Source organism: Periophthalmus magnuspinnatus, chromosome 7 (assembly GCF_009829125.3).
Source record: "Periophthalmus magnuspinnatus isolate fPerMag1 chromosome 7, fPerMag1.2.pri, whole genome shotgun sequence".
Classification (NCBI taxonomy): Eukaryota; Metazoa; Chordata; class Actinopteri; order Gobiiformes; family Gobiidae; genus Periophthalmus; species Periophthalmus magnuspinnatus.
Genome location: NC_047132.1, coordinates 15055463 through 15078921, shown reverse-complemented (window position 1 = coordinate 15078921; position 23459 = coordinate 15055463). Strand labels below are relative to the sequence as shown.

Genomic DNA, 23459 nt, shown 5'->3' with positions numbered 1-23459 from the left:
GTCCCCATATATCACAGTACTGCATGAGGTCCCCATATGTCTTGAAAAACGTGTGTGTGTGTGTGAACTAATGCATAATTTGCCTTCTGAAGTAAAAAGCAGAGATTGTGTTCAGAAATTCTGTTAGGCAATAAAAATAAGTCCTGTCGAGTCGAACCGTTGGCTTTATGCCTGCTGTTTTTCTTTTTCAACATTTTCCTCAGTATATGTAAGGTTTCAGTTAGTATCATAACTACCTTTGTTTCATGACAACTTTTTGCAAACTATTGTAAAACAAATCTGGGCTATCTGTCACGCTTATTGAACTTTGATTTGGGAACTTTTAATACAAGATTTCATGACTGCCTAAGCCTAAAAACTGGGGTGAACTGGGGTGAATTTGTTTATTTTGTTTGAATTTGTTTATTTTGCTTCCCAAAAACTGACCTACGTCCTTCACTGCTGCAGTAAAAGTGCTTGGAATTGGGCAAATAAGAACTTGTATCACGTATATTTGTAAGAATGGGGGTTGCAGAGCTGCTCTTAGCCTGACGAGGAAATTTGGATCAACTTGATATCATCGACAGTCTCCTGCATTTGTCTGAGCAGGTGAGCCTGGATCTGCATGTCGTTCAAAAAGCTTTTTCTCCATCAACAGTGTGTACAATCCTCATGGTATATACAGTTGAAACCAGAAGTTTACATTTACTGTATAAAAAGACATATTCCTTTTTTCCTCACTGACATGAAATCAGACTAAACTTTTCCTGTTTTAAGTCAATTAGGATTACCAAAATTATTTGTATTTGCTAAATGCCAGAATAATGAGAGGAGTTTTTTTTAGACAATTTTCCATTACTTTATTCAAAGATGAACTTGCTTTGGTCCGAAATGTGCATAGCAACTCAAGAACAAACGCAGAAGACCTTGTGAAGATGCTCTTGAAGTTGGTAAGAGTCTGTCATTGTCCACAGTGAAACGAGTACTGAAATGCACGACCTTTATTTTTGGAGACATGTCCTGTGATCTGACAAAACTAAAATTTAACTGTTTGGCCATAATGAGCATTGTTAAGTTTGGAGGAAAAATGGAGACACTTGCGAGCCTGAGAACACACCATCCAAACTGTGAAATACGGCATTGGCAGCATCATGTTGTGGGGTTGTTTTGCAGCAGGAGGGACTGGTGAACTTCACAAAATAGATGGCATCATGAGGAAAGAACTTTACTTGGAAATGCTGAAGCCACATCTCAAGACATCAGCCAGGAAGATAAAACTTGTGTGCAAATGACTCTTCCAAATGCACAGTGACCCAGAGCATACTGCCAAACTGGTAACAAAGTGGCTTAAGGATAACAAAGTTAATGTTTTGGAGTGGCCATCACAAAGCCCTGATGTCAATTCTATTGAAAATGTATGGACAGACCTGAAAAGGCAAACAAGGAGGCCTACAGACTTGGCTCAGTTACTCTAGTTCAGTCAGGACTTCACTATTGTGAGAATCTTGTGGAAGGATATCCAAAAGGCTTGACCCAAGTCATACAGTTTAAAGACAATGGTTCCAAAACTAATGAAAATAATGAAATGTATGTAAATGTGTCAGATTAATCAATGGATATTTTGAGTAACTGTTGTATTTGAAAGACAAATTACATTACAATACATGAATTTATTACAATTACATGAATTTGTTCAATCGTTAACATTGAATATTAATTAACACAGGCTTTAACACAACATAAAACCTGCCACAAACTACAGAATATGATTTAGGATTTGATTAGCTTCTCCCCTTCAGGGAGGCGTGACCTAACTTTGGATCTTCATGTGCAATTTTGAAGCCCTCACATTTGTGGTGTCAGTGTGACTCTGAGCTGCTCTGTCATTTTGTAACAACAAAACAGTACCAGTGAACCAGCAAATAAAACAGTGTCAGTGGCAGACAGGGCCACTGGACACTGAGGCTCAAGATACAAACATGAGAAATAGCAAAAAGGACAATAATTACTTTATTACTCACCATAAATTAAGCTGTGAAGTTAAACTGGAGTATTCATGCATGTCCTTATATTCAAAAGCCTATTAGTTTTCTCTGCAAATCCATTGCACCTAGTCCACGAAATATCACTAATAATCCATTTTCAAAAATGAGAAAAAGGTGAGAGTAGTTGTTTATGTTTACATAAATCATGGGGATTGATGGATGCAGCTGCTTAGATTAGCAAAAATTGTAAAAAGACTATTTCCTGTGTGTCTGTTGGCAGCTCTATCTCTTTTCTAGGCTACATTTTAAGAAATAAGACTTTTGACACTTTTGACTTGCATATAATCTGTAAGTGCAGTGCCCTGATCGTTTTGAACAGATGAGTCTCAAAAGTGAGTCACTTTATTTTTTTACAGGAAACAGTTGCCTGAGTGTGCTAGCTTTCACAACTTTTAGCTTGTAGTGTGCAGTCTCTTTGCTGCAGTATTTGCTCTCCGAGGATCGTCTATGGTCTATGCTTTTTGTGTAACATTTAAAAATGGTTTAAAACTCGAAAATCCTGCAGTGGGTGGCAGGCTTTAATTAGAATTTGTTGCATAATTTTCCTTGTCAAAATGTATACAGGTTATTCCCATCAGATGTAAGCAGTTGGTGTGTAAGGCCACTGCCTACATGATATTTTGATTATCTGATAACTCTGGAAATCACATACTGGTCAGACTTTTGGTGTCCATGTAAACATAATCGGTGCAACATGTGAGCTAAAATAACAGCATCTAAAGCCAGTTTTATAAAGAGCAAAGTAAAAAGTATATTGAAATGTAGTCTGCATTCTGCATTTTACTGTAAATTTACTTGTTACCAAAAGAAGTGTGGAGTTATGCTATGTGCTTCTATGTGCTCTGATTTTGCTTACCCAGGTTAATCTAAGGTCTGATTAGCCATAGTATGGACCAAAATATTTTATAGATTGTAATTTGTTTAGTGATCAGTGTTGACACAGATAAGTGGGACATGGGTCAGGTGTATTCTTCTTTTATTGCCTTCAGTTCCACACAGCGTTTCCTCAGTTCCTGGACATAGTCTGCCAAAACAAAAGGTACACTTCCTGTTTAGTTTGTCAATAAAGCCATAAATTAAAAAAAAAAGCTAAAGATACAAGGTTTTCAATGTTTTTTAATGTTTTTGTAATATATATATATATATATATATATATATATATATATATATATCCTGATGGAGGATGTGCCACCTGCTTGCCTCCATGGAGATGTTATTGCTTTTCCTGGAATGCTCCACAGAATGGCATTAAACTTACCTAATTTGCACTTACTCAGTACAGGTGTTTGTATTGATAAAAATAAAGTATTTTTACTGTGAGCAGGTTTGCCTATTTACAGATATGACCTGGAATGTGGCATAATGGCACTACCTCAAAACAATAATATCTTCATGAAGACAAGCAGACCATGTACCCGAAAGGTTACACAGTGTACCTTTAATGGCTTTTCAGTTCTCAGCTCTTGGCATCATGTCACAAATATAAAAGCTTTGACTCACGGAGCTGATCCAGTCATTGTAGGCGCTGACCCTGGTGAAGACACTGGGCTTCTTGACCACGTTACAGCCCTGACCGGAGCCGAAGCTCACCACTCCATGGACCTCCCAGGACCCATCAGAGCTCTGGCAGTTCAGAGGACCACCTGAGTCTCCCTGTAGAGGCAGAGGAAGAAGAATTTAGCATGTGAAAAGCACTGTGTCTTTAAGAGAGGCATATACCGCATGCTTGGACACACATTTGAATTTGATATCTTAGGAGTTAATGGTTAGATATATGTAATGTGATTGGAATTGTATCAAATATTTCACAAATATTACCCACCTCTGTCCCTGGATATGAAATAAAAATACCTTTCATTCAGAGGTGGGTAGCCAAAAATAGTTCTCAAGTAAGAGTACAGTTAGTTCAGCAGGATATTAGAAAATACAATGTAGTCTTTACTAGAGAGGGAAGTAGAGAGAGTAAAACGATATTTGGCAAAACTAATATGGAGATGAATCAAATGTTATGTCCTGGATACAACATCTGATTTCAAGTTAACATATTTTGAAGGACAAAACGTAAAATAATAATCAAATTCTGAACTTTTAACATGCTAATCTATTCTAGTCTTATTGTATTCATGATGACAACAACTGTAACACTAATATGTTCTTTCATTTGTAAAAGTAACATTTGATATTGTGAGGCCCGGCTCCCCCGACTCACCATGCAGGAGGACTTGATGCCGTCTCCCCCCGCACACACCATGTCTCTGGTGAGGAGGAAGCTCCACCAGTCCTCCTGAGAGCAGATCTCATAGGACACCACAGGGAGGAGGGCCTGCTGCAGGATGATGGCCCCGGGGCCTGAAGCTGTGTAGAGGTGAAAGAGAGAGAGGAGAGGATAGAGGTCAGACAAACAACTTAAGCTAAAAAAAAAAAAAAAAGAACTTAATAGGTTATCTGATTGTTGGTACTAACCAATTCTGTGTTAAAGACTCTGTAACCTGGATTTGAGAATAAGTGAACATTTGCGAACTAGAGTATGTTACAGCAATATCATTTCACAATACGTTTAATTATGTAATATTTCATAACTAAAATCAAAATGTTTTTGATGGATTAAATTTTTAAACTAATCAGGTTAAGCCAAGACAAAAAATATATTATATATTATGCTACTTTCTGATATGTGTTATAATGTTTCCTCACCAAAAACATACCACAAGTCATGTTATGCTACATTCACATGTTTAACACACAAAATCTATTCTTCTCTCAAATAGAAAACACACTGTTCCACCTTGTGATGTCATCATGTGGTAATACAGGAAGTGCTCCACTGTGTTTTTAAACTCCATACAACTTCACTAGAATCATTTGGATGATTTTAGCCCTGGAATTGCCAATCTCTACTGAACTAAAGGTAAAATGTAGCGGTTAACTTGCACACTACCACAACATGACATCACAAGGGGGAACAGAGCATTTTGAGCTTTGGAGATGTAGACAGACTAATAATAAAACGTTACTAAAACATGTGTGAATTTAACAAAACACAACTCCAGGTCTGTTTTTGATGAGGCTTAAATCTCACAAGAGTCAATTTTGCATAATATAGGACCTTTAAAGTGACTCTACCTCCACGGAGACAAGCAGGCAATGTAAGTAAGAATATATGTTTTTCAAGGTATTTTAAAGCAATAATATCACCTGTAATTGAATTAATGCAAGATAGGTCAGTTTACTTCTATACCGTGTAACATTCCAGGCAAAGCAATAACGTAAAGCAGGTGGTATACCCTCTATCGTTTCAAAATAATGATGAATGAGTGTCATGTGGAGGTAATTTTTTTGGTACTTTCTGTTTTTTGAACTGTATAGCATTACTGTGGAGATGAGTGTGGCCTACTGACTGGTTAGGCGACCCCAGCCGGTGACGTAGCAGGGAGTTCCATTCGGCAGAACAGTGCCCTCTTCTGGCAGACAGGCAGGTTTGATGGTGTCAGAGAAGGTGACGGGTCTTTCCAGCTTCAGCAGAGCAATGTCATTTCTGTCAGAAATATATCAATGTCATAAGACTGCAACCATAATCCATTTAAAGGTCTTATATGATGCAAAATTGACTATTATGAAAATTTTGAGTATTGAAAATACTATTTTATAAAGATTAAACTTACATCTTTGCACATACATTGCATTATTGACACTCTACAGTTGCTGGTGGTAAGATCCTATTGCAGTCACAGTTGCCCTGGGGCAGACTGATGAAGCAAGGCCACCAACCTGTGCCATCTGCTCCTCTGACCAACACTCACACACCTCTGTCATACTAGGCAATGTGGGTGAAGTGTCTTCCCTGGATGACACTTAACTATCTACTTCTTTACCCTGAAAAGACAGAGGTCATTGTTCTAGGCTTCAAAGGCCTGTGAGACTCTCAAGTAGTCTCAGGTAGTCACTCTGGACAGTGTCAGTGTAGCCTCCAGCTTTACTGTAAGAAACCCTAGTGTCTTATTTGACCAAGAGCTTTCATTCACACCACATGTAAACGAAGCCTGTAGAACAGCCCCTTCCATCTGCATAATATCACCAAAATCTGAAAAATCTTGTCTAAAGGTAATTCTGAAAAGGTTATCCATGCATTTGTTACATCAAGGCTAGATTATTGTAATTTCCTACTAGCCACATGCCCTAAAAACTAAAAAGCTTTCAACTAGTTCAAAATGCAGCAGCCAGGCTCTTAACGGGAACTAAGAGAAGAAAGAACATCAGCTCAGTGTTGTCCCTTCACTGGCTTCTGTTGAGTTTAGTATTAAATTCAAAGTTCTCCTCCTGACATATAAAGCCAAAAAGGGCATGGCCTCATCGTATCTGCAAGATGCTATAGTACCATATCACCCAAACAGAGCACTCTCAAAATGCTGGACTACTGGTGGTCTTAGAGTGTCTAAAAGTACAGCAGGAGGGCGAGCTTTAACTTAAGGCCCACTCTACTGTGGATAAGCCTCCTTCTGTCCCTTAGTTGAGTGGGCTCTGGTCCTACAGACTTGACTTGAACTCTACATTAGTCCTGGACGCATCTGCAGCTGCCTGTGGGAGTGAATCTGTCCTTCACTGTGGTTCTCTTCGATGTTCCTCTTTTTCCAAGTGGGTTTATTTGAGTTTTTTCTTCAATCGCTCAAAAAAAACATGAGTAAGATAATGAGGACAGAACACCAGGCTCCAAACCTATAACATTTACAGATATGTTTAACACATTTCTGATCTGAGACAAATATGGAGTGTCTATTATACACTCATATTCCTGTGTTTGTGCCTCGTGTGTGGTTACCGGCTCATATGGTCGTTGTATTTGGGGTGCTTGATGGTCGAAGCCAGGCTCAGAGTGAGAGAGCCCTTCTCCTCATTGTTCTCCAGACTGTGCTTCCCCAGCTGCACTCGGTAACTGTAGCCACTCCTGTCAGACACACCACACAAGAAAATACCGTTTAATCATGTTATTTATCAAAATATTATCCTTCATTTTAGAGCTGGCTTCAACAAAACGATAATATTCACTTTTTGGCATATCACTCACCTCTATACTTCATTTTGACTAGTTTGATTTGCTTACATATTTTGAAATATTTCAGATTGCTATGGCTTATGTCATTCATACATAATATATTTTGAAACAGGAAATATAGCCACTAGCAGCAATAATCAGCCCACACCTACATGCTAAATTCCATTATTTGGCATTAGTAGGTTTAGGGCTGGGAGTTTAATGGCTGATTCAAATGACAAACATTAGTCCATATTGGTCTATTCTATTCCAACAAACGCCCAAGGAGGAGTTCATCATTTAATGTTTGATAATTATCTATGTTTTGATTTGTTTGTCTTGTGATTTTAATGTCTTTCCTATTCTGTAAAGCACTTTGAATCACTTTATGTATCAATTCTGCTCTACAAATAAACTTAACTTGAAATTTATATTGATATAGATGATTGATGTCGTAAAGTGTATTATTTTGCTGAATGTTCTGCAGTTTCCATCAGGGGTGAAATGGGGCTCTGAAATCTACCACTAGCGTTTGCAATGCTGGGATGTTTATTTTTTGCCTATAATAATGGGCTTTTTACAATAACTTTGTGAAATCTCATCTATGCTTAAAACTATGCATCAAACAACAGGGTTATACTGCTCTTTTACATGTTATGTTCAATCATTTATTTCAAGTAAAATGTTCCATTCAATGCAGAATTTATGCCTAAAAATGAACTGAACTCTGATGCTCTGAACAGGGCAGCTTTTTGTGTTTTGTGCAGTTTTTTAAAAAAACCTTTTCACAAACAGGCTCATTCTGCTGTTTGTCAATGCAGATGTTTGTTTTTCTACAAAATGGTGAGTATGTGACTGAAAAACTGAAACTGCTGAAAAGTTGCTGGCTAATGTGGAAGGGTAGGGGAAAGAAGGTAGGGAAAAGAAATAATGAATGAACAAAAATTATATTTTTTGCTAAAACATCAGCATATTATATGTTTTTTGAAAGCTGGAATGAGCGCTCAACATTCACCATCACAGGGTCACCCCCAGGGACCTCTCTTATATTCATTTCAGCAGTTATAAATATGGCCCCTGCCTTCTGCATGGGCGCTTGGATGCTGCTTAACGTCAGGAATGTTTTTGGGCCCAGCCACCCTGCTTCGTCCATTGACTCAGTGTTGACTTGTAAGCAATAATAAATATGCATGTCAAAACAAATTTCCCTTTTTTAAATTTAATAAACTATTTGTTTTCAAAAAGCACACACACATTATGGTGAGAGTCCCTTCACAGAGGAATGTTATCCCCCAGTGAAGTACTCATTTTAAGTGCACTATATGTGCATTTCACCCTCTTAGAATAATAATGTTTGATTTGTGCAGTATTCAGCTGTGTGCACAGGACATGCATGAGTTGATTTGTGTCTTGAGTATTTGTACAAGGGCAAGTGTGCTTCCCACAGCTCTTCTACACTAATAGACCCTTCACTTGTGGTGCTCATGCCTAATAGTAAAAGAGTATATAAAATTATATATAACATGATATATTTCACATAAACTGCGTGAATCAAGTAATGAATGTATTTTTTCCCTGCTACGCATAAACCTCACTTTTAAAACTAATAATTAATTATATAATTACATAAATCTTGGTTATATGGCAAAATAAATGTTTCTATCTTCAATCAAAATGTTTTATTTTTCCTTTAATAAAAACAATAAAATATGGCTTTCAATAATGCAATGAACATAAATAAGGATGTATCTTTCTCCAAAGTCTGAAAAAAAACAATCGCTGGCTATATGAAACCACCAGATCTTAATTCAGTTTTTTTTTTTTTTTTAGATAACAGCACATCCCTAAATAATGACAAAAACATAGATTTGTCTTACAGGAGGCAGTGGGCAGCAGTCACTACCCACTCAGAGGAGATGAGGGTCCCTCCACAGGCATGGCTCCAGTGGCCGTACTTTCCAGACTGAAGAGACACCTGCACACACACACAAACACACACACACATGTTGAGTTACCATGTTTCTTGGGACATTACATTGACTTAACATTTATTAATTGGAGACTGACCCTGTTCTTAAAGGTCACATACCTGAGTTTTCCCATGTATTTAAGTAAAATATGTCTTGGCCAAATGCAGCTATATTATACAAGCAGCTTTTGAGGTCAAAATAAGTTTGCTGCATTCTGTTTGCATGTAATTAGAATAACTGTTCGAGAATCAGGAAGTACAGTTAGCAAGCTAGTTGTGAGGAATAACTTTGGGCCGCTGAAAATTTTTAAAATGAACTAGTTTTGTTTTTCACAATTTTAAGACAGTAAAAATCTGTACATTTCATTTATTTATTTATTTATTTCAATTTATATTTGTAAAGCCCAAAATCACAGCAGTTGCCTCTTAGGCCTTAACAGGATCATGGATCTAACCACTCAACCATGATGTTTATGTTGAGAGCAAGATTTGAACCACCAACCTTTGGATCAGTGAACAAACACCCAGTAGCTCAGGGCTCAGATTAACCAACAGAAAAACAAGCAAATGAATAACATTCCTTGTCCCACCCCTCCCTCATTCCTGGAGTGAAACCACGAGGAGAACCACAGTGAAGGAGAGATCCACTTCCAATGGACGGGCTATAGATGAGTACACGACTAATGTGTATCCATTTGCAGATAACCACAGTCACTACTTGCCTACATTTAACCCAAACCTTAACCTTAACCTATTTTAACCCACATATTAACTTCATGTTGTTGATCTCATAATAAAGGATTTACAACATGGAGACCTGATTTCTGTTCCCATAAAGCAAAATGTCTCCATAAAATCACAATTGAATGGTGTATCCACATATCAGTCCCCACAATGTGATGAAAGCCATACTTAAAGATGAGACCAGTCACTGAAAAACTCCACCACAGATGACACTACCTGGTTCTTAGTCGGTTACACAAAGGATATCATGTTGTAGACTATCCATGGGTTTCAGAGTGATAAAAACCTTGTACAGTTTCCACAGCAATTAACAATTCAAAGCAAAATAATGTGTCTTTTGAATGGGCAAAATGCCGGCTATAAATACGAATCTGAAACCCGTGAATAAGTGTTGTGTTATGTCGTAGTTACCTGCCAGGGCCAGCTGTGAGGCCGCACGTCCTGTCCTCCCACCACTCTGCTCAGCACCGGGGGGTAGGTGGGCAGGCCACACCCCCACGCTACAATACACACAGACAAAACATATTTTCAGTGAGGTCTACTAAAATAACATATGATTAAATAATGATATAAATTTCACATCTATATTTTAAATACCCATTAACCAATATACATATTTCCCAAATTCACAAATAAATGTTTTCACCCATGCATTTTATCTCTATTTATATTGTATCTTCTACAATCTAAAAAAAAAAATATATATATATTTGATTAATCACACTTTTGTAATTTGGTTAATGACAGTTCATCTCATCCCACACTAATTTTAGTTATATAAACTTAACACAAATGTAATGTGTGTGTATATATATATATATATATATATATATATATAATTTTTTTTTTTTTTTTTTTTTTTTTAAAGCTTACATATTTTTAAATAAATCTCGGTTTCGTTGTGTGACTTTTTCACCGGTGTCGTGAAAAAAAGTCTGTTGTTTCCCCAAAGCTGCGTTTAGCTCTGGGCTTGTTCTGCCCAGAGTGCGCGTCCCCGTGGGTAGTTAGTGTCGTGTAAAAACTCATGGAGAGAATGGGCGATCCAAATGCATGAGCTCAAGTCTGCCAACATGAGCGCTGAAAGTCCCAAAAGTCCTATTAAGTAGCTTATGTGATGTCTCAGTCTAGACTTTTCAGTGGGACTACATTTCTGTGTGTCAGGTTCAGCAGCTTTCTGGTTATCATTATGTAGATATGGACAATTAGCAGAAGCAATATTTGTGTGGGTCATTCATATGTGTCTCTGCATTAATATGCAGGTAATACAAAAGAGAAAGGCAAGAGAATATTATTATTATTAATTTTTATTATTTATTGTTAATTAATAAAATTAAAATTATTAAAAATTAATAATAATTTTTAATAATTTTAATTTAATTAATTTTTTGTCCCTCTTAAATTTTACCCAAAAGACTCTCTATTGTTGAATTTAGTTAAACCGTTTACAACAACCCCCACCCTCCCAGTTCGTCACTCATATAATCTAGTAATGTCGTACTGACCGTGTTCCCAGGCAGCCCAGACATGTCACCCAAAATTTGATAACTGTCAAAGTTTGATTTGAAGGGACCAAATGTTTGGCTTAACATGTATCCAGCATAGGTGGACAAACACACTGCACCAAAGTATATGCACCCTTTGGCTAAAGTTTTAAATACACTATAACCAGTGCTTGGGGATGTCGACACAACCTCAGTCAATTCAGTTGTGTTCATTTGGCCCTCTTCAATTTGTAGTGTGTCATTTTCAAAATTTTGAGCATTTTGGCTTTGAAGCTGAGCATTTACTGCATTCAGCTGCGCCACCTGCTCTGACAGACTGCTATTTTGATCTCTCAGTTTTTCAATTCTTTCCAGCAGCTGTTTTTTCTCTTCATCCACATCTGAAAGAAAGTCCCCTTCCTCTGTAACATAAAATGGAAGGTCTGGTGCCAGGTTTCTTGATAACTCCTCCCCAGGCAGGACATCCAGTTGTTGTCGCCGCTGGATTATTTGCCAGTTATCATTTAAGTTAATTTGAAGATTCTCAACCTGGCTTTTTAACTCTCTAATCTGTGTCTGGCGCTTCTCAGTGAGTTCTGCCTGAGTGAGACGTGCCTCTTCAATTTGAACTTTCAGAGATTCAATTGCAGCACTTTTTTCACGAATGTCCATTTTCAGACATTCATTTTCTGTTGTCTGGACATCCAGTTGTTGTCGCTGCTCATGGGTTATTTGCCAGTTATCATTTAACTTAATTTGGAGACTCTCAACCTGGCTTTCTAACTCTCTAATCACTGCCTGTTCTGCCTTAGTGAGACATGCCTCTTCAATTTGAACTTTCAGAGATTCAAGTGCAGCACTTTTTTCACGAATGTCCATTTTCAGACATTCATTTTTTGTTGTCAAGGCTGCATTCTGCTCTGAAATAATATTATTCATCTCCATTAGAGGATCAAGTGATGACTGCAGCTTCATTCGTTCCCAACGACAGTTCTCCACATCGCGCTCTACCGCATCAAAAAAATGTTTTACCTCCTCGGAGGTTTCTGGATGTTTAAAGAGAGGATTTTGATTCATAATTCTCTCAAGTGATGACTGCGGCTTCACTCGTTCCCAACGACAGTTCTCCACATCGCGCTCTACCGCATCAATAAAAATTTTTACCTCCCCGGAGGTTTCTGGACGTTTAAAGAGAAGATTTTGATTCATAATTCTCTTTTTGCTAGCTATTTAGATTAGTACGCAAAGTTAAAATTTGTTCAAAGATGTGATTATCACTCACTGCTTATTATACTAAAAAAATGCTCACGTGTGAATCTATGTAAAACAACATTTTCTGTTACCCCTACAATGTAGGTCTCTAAGACTCAAAGCTCATAAAGCTCAAAGTGTATCCATAGCAACTATGAATTCAAAAGGAATTGGTGTTTATTGGTGTTTACCATGGCGATGGTGATCATCGCCATGGTAACCTATAGCTAAGAGTGTAGAATTGGGAGCTGGACTTTTAAATTATAATTCATATAATTTAAAATATATAATTTTTATAATTTTTGAATACTTTAAAACACATTCAACACATTCACTGCTTGTTCACTCATCATGTTTGTCTAAAAGTGGACCAGAACATTGATTCTGTGAACAGACTTTTTGATGGGTTGCTTTGTCTATAATAAAGCTAGAAAAGTACAGTCAAGAGTGGTGGTTTTACCTTCCTCAACACACAGGCATACTCACTCCTCTCCAAAGAGCAAGAAAATGTTCAATTTAGTGGGGCCCCCTCTATGCTCAGGGGCCCTAGGCAGCTCTGTAGGTAGTGAGGGTTGAAATCAGAGACAGTCCTCTTAGGGCACACTTACAATAGACGTTTTGAACAGTGTCCTGTGTCCCGCACTCACACCTGCACAACCAAGCCAAGGCCTGTCGACGTCATCATGTAGTGCTGTTTGTTTAAATGTCGCTTTAAATTCGTTTAAATGCCCAGGCCCCCACAGTCTCTGTATTTAAGACCAGGCTTAAAACCTTCCTCTTCGGTATAGCGTATGACCAGGTTACTTAGTGAGGGAGTTATGGTCATTAAAACCCGGGATAAGATAAGCTGCAGTAGGAGTAACTAGCTGGGGGAAGTATGGCAACCTGAGCACTATCCTCTACTTTGTCCTATTTTCTCATCAGCAATGCTATTCACATGTTGTCCCCTGTCCCACTCCCCCTGTGGAGTGTATCTCTTTCAGATGCCCCGATGACAGCTGGACCCTCTCCTCCTCCCCGCCTGGCCCTCCTCCACCTCGCCCGGCTCTCCTCCTCCTCGTCTGGTCTTCCTCCCCCTCGCCTGGCTGATTTCTTGTGTTGTCTGATTTTTCCTGTTGTGTCTGATTTTTCCTGTTGTTTTGTTTTTTGTGTCTTGGCGGCACGGTGACTGAGTGGCATCACTCATGTCTCACAGCAAGAAGGTTGGTTCGATCCCCGGGTCACCAGGCCTTTCTGTGTGGAGTTTTTCATGTTTCTCCCCGTGTCTGGATGGGGTTCCTCCAGGTACTCCGGTTTCCCCCATCAACCAAAACATGAACGCCCTTTGAGACAGCTGTTGTTGTGATTTTGGGCGTTACAAAAATAAATGAATTGAATTGAAGTAATAATAATAATATTAATAATAATGCCATACATTTGTTATGCTAATGCATGGATCTATGTACTAATGCTGTAGTGGAGAAAATAAGCCCAGTGGCATAAAGCCTATCTAATACAGTCCTCATATAGTGACAGAGAGGTAATTATATTTTACCATGACCTTAGAGGAGCAGCCCAGTGTTCAAAATTCTGGAATGGAGGAAAATTGAAATAGACCATAATGTTTTTTCAATGATTAACTAAAAACATGTAAAGGTATACTCCCCCGATCAATGGACACAATCATATTGCTTTTCCACAACGAAGGTAAAGACCCTTCTGAATGCTCATCCTACCGCCCAATCTCCTTATTACCAGTTGACTTTAAAATGATTTCAAAACTAATTGCAGGAAGATTACAAAAATAGGTTCTACAGCTTTTTACTCCTGATCAGTCAGGTTTCACTGTAGCTAGATATGCATCTGACAATATCAGGAGACTTTTGAACATTATTGACCACTCGACCCTATCAAAAAAACAAGCATTAATTTTATCTTTAGATGCAGAATAGGCGTTTGATGGGGTCGAGTGGCCCTACGTTTTACGTTTTTCATTATATACTGAGCCCAAAACTAGAATCTCTATTAATGGATCCCTCACAGACTGTTCTGGTCTGACTAGGGGTTGCCGCCAAGGATGCCCTTTGTCTCCCATTTTGTTTAACTTGGCCCTTCGCAGAGACCATAAGATATAACAATGAGATTCCCGGTATCACAGTCGGAAGGATGGAAAATAAGATTTCTTTATACGCAGACGACACTGTTCTATTTGCTACAGAGCCTCAAAAATCCATCCCGTTAATAATAGAAGCTATTGAGAAATTTGGAGCTGTATCAGGCTACAGGGTTAACAAAAAACACATGCTTTACTTCTTAATACAAATCTCACTAGGCAACTTAAAGAATTGTCCCCTTTTTCCACAGGCGGGCTGTAATTACTTGAGGGTAAATGTAACATCTGATCTAAAGGAGCTGTAGTTTGAGTCAAACTTCATGCCACTGCTTAGAAAAAATAGTGAAGAACTAGGAAACTGGAATCTCCTCCCCATTTCACTCCTTAGTAGGATTAATGTAAATAAATAAATATATTACCTCGTTTTATATACCGGTATCAATCATTACCATGTTACGTCGATAAACCATTCTTTAAATCGCCGAATAAACATAACACAATTTATCTGGAAAAAAGGTAGTTAGTGTGGAGTTTTGTGAGACATAGTGAAGTGTCCCTCCACATTGTGCTGCTTTGCCGTCACCACAGTCGCTCTGCAGATGAGAGACGCGCAGGTTTCTTTTACAGTCTTAAATCGTTGTGAAAGTGATCTCTTTATTTTCTACCATGTTTTGGAGTAAGAAACTGCATTCAGTGCATCCTCACAGCGCTCGCGAGCGGAGCACTGGTTTTGTCACGCGCACAATACTGACCTTTGAAGTGAGTAGGTCAAAGTTCACCTTAACTTATCTAAACTTCACGTATAATGAACAAATGTTTAAGATATTGTCATTTTTCAATCTATATAAACGCAAGGGTGATAAAAAAGATGCAGATGCAGCTCATTAGTGAGTTGTGCTACTTTTAGAACCGGTCTGTGGGCGACTCATGTGGGGCTTGGGGGCGACATGGCGCCCGCGGGCACAGGGTTGGTGACCCCTGCTTTAAAGTGTATTCTCTGAACCACATGAAGCCAATTTACTTCAGCAATCTATCAAAAAGTGGACAGTTTTTACTTTTACTTAATAATTTACTAAATCTGAGAGCCTGTATCTGTGCTTTCTACTGCACTACATTTTTGAACAGGGATGAAAAGTAAAAAGTATTTTTTATTATTGTGTAAGATCTGCTGAAAAGGCTGAGGGATTTTTAATACGTTCCGTAGTTTAAGCAAACAAAATATACAAATAAAAAGATCTACAAGATAAGTATACTTTGCCATGAAATATCCAAAAAGTAAATTCACAAATGTTGAACTTGATTTTTATCATTTTGATTAGTGACTACACTCAAAAACTCAATGTATTACAACAAAAATCTGCATTTTAATAATATAATCTTTAGCTGCCCCTGATATGTATTAAATATCATTGGCCAATAGAATGTTACGATGTCTTCTGAAACCCAGCAATACTTGGATTAACTGCAATGGAACAAATGTGTAACTATAGCATGCATCATAGTTTAATGTTCCCTCTTTTGTCTTTTGTATCGCAGGAACTGAAGTATGTGTTTCGAGATACAGCATCATAATAACCACTGGACAAAACTGACCATGTTATCCATGTTTCATTCTTTTTCATTTCTCTGGGTCTTTTATTACACCTTCCCTTTAATATTGTCAAGATGTCGACTGAAAATAGACGTGGTGGGTGGCTGTAATAAATATTTCTTCAATTCGTCGCCCGCAATAAGAAATATCATAGTGCCCATAAGTCACTCTGACACTGTCACACTGCTACTGTGAATTTTACGCCACTGTCGTGTAAAAACTCATGGAGAGAATGGGCGATCCAAATGCATGAGCTCAAGTCTGCCAACATGAGCGCTGAAAGTCCCAAAAGTCCTATTAAGTAGCTTATGTGATGTCTCAGTCTAGACTTTTCAGTGGGACTACATTTCTGTGTGTCAGGTTCAGCAGCTTTCTGGTTATCATTATGTAGATATGGACAATTAGCAGAAGCAATATTTGTGTGGGTCATTCATATGTGTCTCTGCATTAATATGCAGGTAATACAAAAGAGAAAGGCAAGAGAATATTATTATTATTAATTTTTATTATTTATTGTTAATTAATTAAATTAAAATTATTAAAAATTAATAATATTTTTTAATAATTTTAATGTAATTAATTTTTTGTCTCTCTTAAATTTTACCCAAAAGACTCTCTATTGTTGATTAAATTAAAATTATAAAAAATTTATAATTTTTAAATAATTTTAATTTAATTAATTTTTTGTCCCTCTTAAATTTTACCCAAAAGACTCTCTATTGTTGAATTTAGTTAAACCGTTTACAACAACCCCCACCCTCCCAGTTCGTCACTCATATAATCTAGTAATGTCGTACTGACCGTGTTCCCAGGCAGCCCAGACATGTCACCCAAAATTTGATAACTGTCAAAGTTTGATTTGAAGGGACCAAATGTTTGGCTTAACATGTATCCAGCATAGGTGGACAAACACACTGCACCAAAGTATATGCACCCTTTGGCTAAAGTTTTAAATACACTATAACCAGTGCTTGGGGATGTCGACACAACCTCAGTCAATTCAGTTGTGTTCAGTTGGCCCTCTTCAATTTGTAGTGTGTCATTTTCAAAATTTTGAGCATTTTGGCTTTGAAGCTGAGCATTTACTGCATTCAGCTGCGCCACCTGCTCTGACAGACTGCTATTTTGATCTCTCAGTTTTTCAATCCTTTCCAGCAGCTGTTTTTTCTCTTCATCCACATCTGAAAGAAAGTCCCCTTCCTCTGTAACATAAAATGGAAGTTCTGGTGCCAGGTTTCTTGATAACTCCTCCCCAGGCAGGACATCCAGTTGTTGTCGCCGCTGGATTATTTGCCAGTTATCATTTAAGTAAATTTGAAGATTCTCAACCTGGCTTTTTAACTCTCTAATCTGTGTCTGGCGCTTCTCAGTGAGTTCTGCCTGAGTGAGACGTGCCTCTTCAATTTGAACTTTCAGAGATTCAATTGCAGCACTTTTTTCACGAATGTCCATTTTCAGACATTCATTTTCTGTTGTCTGGACATCCAGTTGTTGTCGCTGCTCATGGGTTATTTGCCAGTTATCATTTAACTTAATTTGGAGACTCTCAACCTGGCTTTCTAACTCTCTAATCACTGCCTGTTCTGCCTCAGTGAGACGTGCCTCTTCAATTTGAACTTTCAGAGATTCAAGTGCAGCACTTTTTTCACGAATGTCCATTTTCAGACATTCATTTTTTGTTGTCAAGGCTGCATTCTGCTCTGAAATAATATTATTCATCTCCATTAGAGGATCAAGTGATGACTGCAGCTTCATTCGTTCCCAACGACAGTTCTCCACATCGCGCTCTACCGCATCAAAAAAAATTTTTACCTCCTCGGAGGTTTCTGGATGTTTAAAGAGAGGATTTTGATTCATAATTCTCTCAAGTGATGACTGCGGCTTCACTCGTTCCCAACGACACTTCTCCACATCGCGCTCTACCGCATCAATAAAAATTTTTACCTCCCCGGAGGTTTCTGGACGTTTAAAGAGAAGATTTTGATTCATAATTCTCTTTTTGCTAGCTATTTAGATTAGTACGCAAAGTTAAAATTTGTTCAAAGATGTGATTATAACTCACTGCTTATTATACTAAAAAATGCTCACGTGTGAATCTATGTAAAACAACATTTTCTGTTACCCCTACAATGTAGGTCTCTAAGACTCAAAGCTCATAAAGCTCAAAGTGACATCATAAAGCTCAAAGTGTATCCATAGCAACTATGAATTCCAAAGGAATTGGTGTTTATTGGTGTTTACCATGGCGATGGTGATCATCGCCATGGTAACCTATAGCTAAGAGTGTAGAATTGGGAGCTGGACTTTTAAATTATAATTCATATAATTTAAAATATATAATTTTTATAATTTTTGAATACTTTAAAACACATTCAACACATTCACTGCTTGTTCACTCATCATGTTTGTCTAAAAGTGGACCAGAACATTGATTCTGTGAACAGACTTTTTGATGGGTTGCTTTGTCTATAATAAAGCTAGAAAAGTACAGTCAAGAGTGGTGGTTTTACCTTCCTCAACACACAGGCATACTCACTCCTCTCCAAAGAGCAAGAAAATGTTCAATTTAGTGGGGCCCCCTCTATGCTCAGGGGCCCTAGGCAGCTCTGTAGGTAGTGAGGGTTGAAATCAGAGACAGTCCTCTTAGGGCACACTTACAATAGACGTTTTGAACAGTGTCCTGTGTCCCGCACTCACACCTGCACAACCAAGCCAAGGCCTGTCGACGTCATCATGTAGTGCTGTTTGTTTAAATGTCACTAATAATAATAATAATAATAATAATAATAATAATAATAATAATAATAATAATAATAATAATAATAATAATAATAATAATGCCATACATTTGTTATGCTAATGCATGGATCTATGTACTAATGCTGTAGTGGAGAAAATAAGCCCAGTGGCATAAAGCCTATCTAATACAGTCCTCATATAGTGACAGAGAGGTAATTATATTTTACCATGACTTTAGAGGAGCAGCCCAGTGTTCAAAATTCTGGAATGGAGGAAAATTGAAATAGACAATAATGTTTTTTCAATGATTAACTAAAAACATGTAAAGGTATACTCCCCCGATCAATGGACACAATCATATTGCTTTTCCACAACGAAGGTAAAGACCCTTCTGAATGCTCATCCTACCGCCCAATCTCCATATTACCAGTTGACTTTAAAATTATTTCAAAACTAATTGCAGGAAGATTACAAAAATAGGTTCCACAGCTTTTTACTCCTGATCAGTCAGGTTTCACTGTAGCTAGATATGCATCTGACAATATCAGGAGACTTTTGAACATTATTGACCACTCGACCCTATCAAAAAAACAACCATTAATTTTATCTTTAGATGCAGAATAGGCGTTTGATGGGGTCGAGTGGCCCTACGTTTTACGTTTTTCATTATATACTGAGCCCAAAACTAGAATCTCTATTAATGGATCCCTCACAGACTGTTCTGGTCTGACTAGGGGTTGCCGCCAAGGATGCCCTTTGTCTCCCATTTTGTTTAACTTGGCCCTTCGCAGAGACCATAAGATATAACAATGAGATTCCCGGTATCACAGTCGGAAGGATGGAAAATAAGATTTCATTATACGCAGACGACATTGTTCTATATGCTACAGAGCCTCAAAAATCCATCCCGTTAATAATAGAAGCTATTGAGAAATTTGGAGCTGTATCAGGCTACAGGGTTAACAAAAAACACATGCTTTACTTCTTAATACAAATCTCACTAGGCAACTTAAAGAATTGTCCCCTTTCTCCACAGGCGGGCTGTAATTACTTGAGGGTAAATGTAACATCTGATCTAAAGGAGCTGTAGTTTGAGTCAAACTTCATGCCACTGCTTAGAAAAAATAGTGAAGAACTAGGAAACTGGACTCTCCTCCCCATTTCACTCCTTAGTAGGATTAATGTAAATAAAATAAATATATTACCTCGTTTTATATACCGGTATCAATCATTACCATGTTACGTCGATAAACCATTCTTTAAATCGCCGAATAAACATAACACGATTTATCTGGAAAAAAGGTACACCTAGAATTGCCTACAAAATGCTATTCAAATCCAAAGATAAAGGAGGATTGAAGCTTCCAGACTTTCAATTGTACTACTGGTCATGTCAAACAAAAGCTGTTAGGCTGGCTTGATACACAAAGTGCTCCCCACTGGACACTCATCGAGAGAGAACTTTGTTCTCCTGTTTCACTGGCTTCATTGCCACTTATTAATAATATAAAAAGGCTACCTCCCATATCAAGTATTTGTGTTGTGTATAACATTTTGTGTGCCTGGCAAGATGTTAAAAAACACTGTGGACTCTCAACATTCATATCAATGTTAGCCCCACTATCCTCTCAAGCTCAATTGAAAAATCATTGTTGGCAAACTGGAAAAAAATTGGATTAATGCAGTTCCATCAGTTATTTAAAAATAACACTCTTAACTTAAAATAACTTTTCCGATTTAAATGAATTAATTTGAAATACTAAATCATGATTTTTATTCATTTTTACAACTGCGTCATTGTATTACTATGTTGATTAATCAAAAACATTTGGCAGTGGAGGTCTCAGAGTTAGAGAATATGTTATTAAATTTCAAATCATTGAAGGGGGTAACTCGTAGGGTCTAGGGTCTAGAGTCATCTTTTCCTTCTCTAAGACATATATGACAAAAAGATCTGGGTGTTGAACTAAATGACGAGCAGTGGAGTAAAATTACTAATAGTGTTTTTCTAAAAATGTCAAGCAATAGAATATTAGAACAAAATGATACATTTTTGCATAGAGTATATCTGACCCCACTCAGGATGAGTAAAATGTATGCTAGCTTGTCTCCTAAATGTAACAGACATAAATCTCATATAGGTTCTTATTTTAATATGTTTTGGGAATGTAATCATTTAAGAAAGCTCGGGAATTTAATATACAACTTTACTGTTAAAACTGCCAAAAAGTCCCTTAAGATATCTCCTATAAGGGGTGAGAGGTGGGAGGGCTGTAAAATGTTAACATGGAATAAAAAATATGAATACAAAATGTAAGATGTAATTGACATGATTTTTCTGTGTTTCTAACAAAATCTAAATAAGCTACAATTTTGAATTTCCACTGTAGAAATGGGACAGTTGTTATAAATCTTTAGACATAATGCAAAACTATTGGGGAGTAAACATTTCTGAAAACTACTGTCCACTAAACCTGCAAATCCAGACTAAAGGTAATCCAAGTTTCCCCATTGAAATACATTTAACTTTTGGCTCCAATTTCCTCCATTTTGGAAATTAGAATTGATTTGTTAAAATGTTTTTAAAGGATCTATAGGTGGCGTTCACCTTCGATAATTTGATGATGTCATAATCTCAAATGGAGGGCAGGGGCCTATGGGGATGTACTGTTTTTTATTTATTTATTTATTTTATACTGACAGACAAGACGCTAAACTTTGTGCCAGTTTTAGTTTAATGTGGTAGACCCAGTAATTACAGAGATATTAACCATAAACCAGCTCAAATCTTCTGTACTCTGTCAGTCAAACAGCAAATTTCACCACAGAATTCTGACTTCCAGCTCAGTGTCTATATCAGGGGTCACCAAGCTTTTTTAACCTGAGAGCTACTTTATGGCCATTGAGTCATACGAAGGGCGACCAGTTTGAGACGCTCTTCTGAAATAACACATTTTCTCAGTTTGCCTTTAGTTATACATTATTAATAATGATAAATGATAATCATCTATGTGAACACATTGATCATGTTGCAAGACACTGATCACATTAATGATTTCTCAAAATAATTATCAACAATGAGCAAGGAGGGAAACAGATATCAGTATTCAGCACTTTAACTTTACTAATCTTAGTATTTGTTAAATTTCCAGATGACACTTACATCACTACATCTCATAGGAAAAGTGTCCCATTTTCACTATCCACTGACAAACCTTTTTAACAAAACATAAATAATATACATTGCACCATGTTTCATAAAGTTATCAATTATGTAATGTTAAAGAAAAATAATCTTACATATTTTTAAATAAATCTCGGCTGCGTTGTGTGACTTTTTCACCGGTGTCGTGAAAACAGCCTGTTGTTTACCCAAAGCTGCATTTAGCTCTGGGCTTGTTCTGCCCATAGTGCTCGTCCCCGTGGGGAGTGCGCGTCCCCGTGGGGAGTGCGCGTCCCCGTGGGGAGTGCGCGTCCCCGTGGGGAGTGCGCGTCCCCGTGGGGAGTGCTCGTCCCCGTGGGGAGTGCGCGCCCCCGTGGGGAGTGCGCGTCCCCGTGGGTAGTTGGTGTGGAGTTTTGTGAGACGTAGTGAAGTGTCCCTCCACATTGTGCTGCTTTGCCGTCACCACAGTCGCTCCGCAGATGAGATACGCGCAGGTTTCTTTTACAGTCTTAAATGGTTGTGAAAGTGATCTCTTTATTTTCTACCATGTTTTGGAGTAAGAAACTGCATTCAGTGCATCCTCACAGCGCTCGCGAGCGGAGCACTGGTTTTGTCACGTGCACAATACTGACCTTTGAAGTGAGTAGGTCAAAGTTCACCTTAACTTATCTAAACTTCACGTATAATGAACAAATGTTTAAGATATTGTCATTTTTAAATCTATATAAACGCAAGGGTGATAAAAAAAAATAGCAACAGAATAAAATTTAATTTTAGATGCAGCTCATTAGTGAGTTGTGCCACTTTTAGAACCGGTCTGTGGGCGACTCATGTGGGGCTTGGGGGCGACATGGTGACCCCTGGTTTAAAGCAGCTAGGGTTGGCCAATGATGTCCTTGAGTGATCTGTAGTCATTCAGTGAAATATTTTACTCATTTTAGCGCTCACAAAAGATGTTTCTTTTCCTCACGACATTCAACCCAGCCTCTGTGTAACTCACAGGTCAAAATAGACCATATTATAAAAGACATATCTTTTACATTGGCTACAATACGACCGCAAAATTGGACAGACAGCACTAAAGCACATTGTTTTCTAAATGTTATCATTTTATATTCATGTACTAGCCAAATTCTTCTTCACTACAAACTACAACATCATTTAGATTGTATATTTCTTCTTACCGCTGGCGACCATAAAGGCGAGAAACAGCAGGCTCCTCATGACTGTGCTTGTGTAGCCTTAGCGATAGAGTTAGCCTGTTTTATACTGACACTACTTCTCCTGATACTATGGGAAAAGTGTCTGCTGTACAACTACAAAACACCTTAGGACAAACATGACATGTGGTGGCATTCCCATCACATAAACTCAAT

At 37.8% G+C, this 23459-nt stretch overlaps 1 protein-coding gene across 1 annotated transcript; it reads right to left on the bottom strand.

Moving 5' to 3' along the window:
• Positions 1 to 2984: 2984 nt before the first annotated feature.
• Positions 2985 to 23303, bottom strand: LOC117373221 (chymotrypsin-like elastase family member 2A). Its single transcript, XM_033969140.2, has 8 exons — positions 23268 to 23303; positions 10178 to 10266; positions 8931 to 9028; positions 6841 to 6966; positions 5423 to 5559; positions 4234 to 4379; positions 3525 to 3677; positions 2985 to 3048 (listed from the first exon to the last, which is right to left on the bottom strand). The coding sequence occupies exons 1-8, from the start codon at positions 23278 to 23280 to the stop codon at positions 3031 to 3033; spliced, it is 780 nt and encodes a 259-aa protein (XP_033825031.2). The 5' UTR covers positions 23281 to 23303; the 3' UTR covers positions 2985 to 3030.
• Positions 23304 to 23459: the final 156 nt, after the last annotated feature.